Source organism: Chanos chanos, chromosome 14 (assembly GCF_902362185.1).
Source record: "Chanos chanos chromosome 14, fChaCha1.1, whole genome shotgun sequence".
NCBI classification, from domain to species: Eukaryota; Metazoa; Chordata; class Actinopteri; order Gonorynchiformes; family Chanidae; genus Chanos; species Chanos chanos.
This window is the reverse complement of record NC_044508.1, coordinates 5,319,298-5,321,797: the sequence shown is the minus strand read 5'-3', so window position 1 is coordinate 5,321,797 and position 2,500 is coordinate 5,319,298. Positions and strand designations below refer to the sequence as shown.

Here is a 2,500-nt window from a genome sequence, read left to right as displayed (position 1 = left end):
AACACACCCCATGCCCCCTTTGCTCTGTCTTTTTTCCTCCATCTCTCTCTCTTTCTCTCCATTCCTGTGAAAAAACGCTCCTCCTGCACACGCCCTCTCTACCCCCTCAACATCCCCCCCCAACACACACACACGCGCACACACACACACACGCACTCACACACGCACACACACACACACGCACACACACACAAACACACTCACACACGCGCACACACACACACACACACACACACACGCACACACATTCTCTGTTTTCTCTTTTTTTCTCAATTTCAATGCATAAACCTCTTGTTTTTACCTTCTTTCCCCCCTTTGCCCTGTTACCCCCTCCACCTCCGGCCCTGCCACCCCCCGGCCACACACACACACAGACACACACACAGACACACACACACAGGAGCAGAGTGCAGTACTCACCAGAGCAATGTCAGGTAAGGAGTTTAATGTTCCCAGGGCACATGGCAGTACACCACCATCCACTCTGCTTTCATTCTACAGAGACACACGACAACAACAACAACAACAACAACAACAACAACCACAGCAAGTCAACACAGACATCATTATAAACAATTACATGGTAACACCCACCCCTCATTCTCATCCAATCAGTGCTTAGTGGGCTGTGACTAAAGACCAAACAATTAAAGTCAATTACTGATGTACACGGGAAGAGAGTTTGCAAGCATCGTAATGAGGCGTGACAAGTCAGGCAATTAAACAGCGACGGAACGCGACACCGTAATCAGCTCAAACAGGATATACATCAGGGAATTTAACCAGAGAACGTACACAAAAAAAAGAGCCATAATCCCCAGAGTACGAACTTAATACACTGTACCACAGATACGCAGTACGAACTTAATACACTGTACCACAGATACGCAGTCACTAACAGGAATACCGCAGGAGAATCTATTTAAGGAATGTAATTCAATTCCGTTCAATTCAATATCTTAGATTAAAGCAAAGTCTAAGTCTTTCTCTCTCTCTTTCTCTCTAGCACACCCACACACACACACACTCACACACACACACACACACACACACACACACACACACTCACACACTCACACACACACACACAGAGCTATATTTACCTGTGGGTAGCAGAGAGTGCTGGGTGTTGAGTAAGAACCAGAGGGATTTGGGTGGTTGTCTGAATGGGACACACAGATGGAGTTGTGGTGAATTTGGCCAAGTCCTGAATGCCTCACCCGCCAAGACTCCAGCTCGTGGTGAAGAACCAGTCCATCAAAACGCTCCAGATCGTGGGCAGAGATCAGAGCCCGGACCTCTGCCAGCAGAGAGAACTGCAGTGCGGAAACGGGCAAAGGCGTTAACCTGAGACATATGGACGGGGCAAAGCACCACCATCCTGAACATCAGCGTAATGTGATCAAAAGCCAATCAGATCACAATCCTTCCAGACGTTAAGGCCAAACCTGTTTTTATCATGGCGTGAATTTGTTCCAATTTTCTTCAAAGGCGTTTTGTATGAAACTTGTTCCAGCGTTTTTCAAAGGCGTTTTGTATGACGCTTCTATATCACACACTTGTTGTGAACTTCTCACACACTGACAATTTTGAGTGTTTGAGTGCAAACTGAGTAAAATGCTATTCAGATAGATTTGAATATAGTTTAAAGAAAAAACAGCGGCCTTTTTCTTACTCGATGGTAGATAATTTAATGTGATTTATATGTTTAGGAACTGCAGGTAACAGCATGCCAGACTGTGGACTGCTACTGAATTGATCTCGTTATTTCCCTGTAATTCAAATGTATCATCAATTCTCCCCCTCAGCACTCGTACAGCTAGTGTCAGATTCCAAAAACTACATCTGAATTCACTAAATCACCAACGCTGTGTCCGAAATCACTCACTACTCACTATGTAGTGCACTATACAGTGGGTTTGCCATTTTGTAATGCTGTCTGAATATGTAGTGAGAATTGCTATACCCTATATAGTGCGCTCAAAGTATCCAATGATGCATCATGAAAAGTAGGGTACAACTGATGTACCCTACATCGATCGACTTAAACCACCATGCATTGCGGCCTGTCCCGTGAAAGCAGGCAAGTCTTTACGGACCAATCAGATGCAGATGTTCTGGCGTTTGTTTATAACAGATAATAATTATGAATATCTGGCACATTAAAATGTAGCAGCATAACATCCAAATAGTGTCCGAAATGTATCAGCAGCTGTCTGCCCTTATCCCCTAGTGAGTGTTCTATGTACCAAACACTATATGGTGAGTAGGGAGTAGTGAATGCGTGAATGACTTTGGACACAGCACAATTCTCTATTCACTCCGGCCGCGCTGAGGTCTGACCTTGGCGGGCGTGTTGAGGAGCTCAAACAGAGCCATCACTAGCTGCTCCACTCCGATGTGTCTCTCCTGGTACTCCTGCAGGTAGTAAGCCAGAGTCTGCCGCTCCAGCTGGGTCAACAGCAGAGCCACCTGCTCCTCCAGAGAGGTCCTGGCTCGG

At 45.9% G+C, this 2,500-nt stretch overlaps 1 protein-coding gene across 1 annotated transcript in view; it reads right to left on the bottom strand.

The window, feature by feature from the left end:
* The window catches only part of LOC115827840 (whirlin), a 46,903-nt gene that overhangs the window by 5,281 nt on the left and 39,122 nt on the right, over window positions 1–2,500 (bottom strand). The window contains 3 exon segments of the mRNA XM_075353622.1: window positions 421–495; window positions 1,104–1,316; window positions 2,344–2,500. The exon segment at window positions 2,344–2,500 is cut by the window's right edge and continues 38 nt beyond it. Coding sequence (XP_075209737.1) covers window positions 421–495; window positions 1,104–1,316; window positions 2,344–2,500 — 445 coding nt within the window.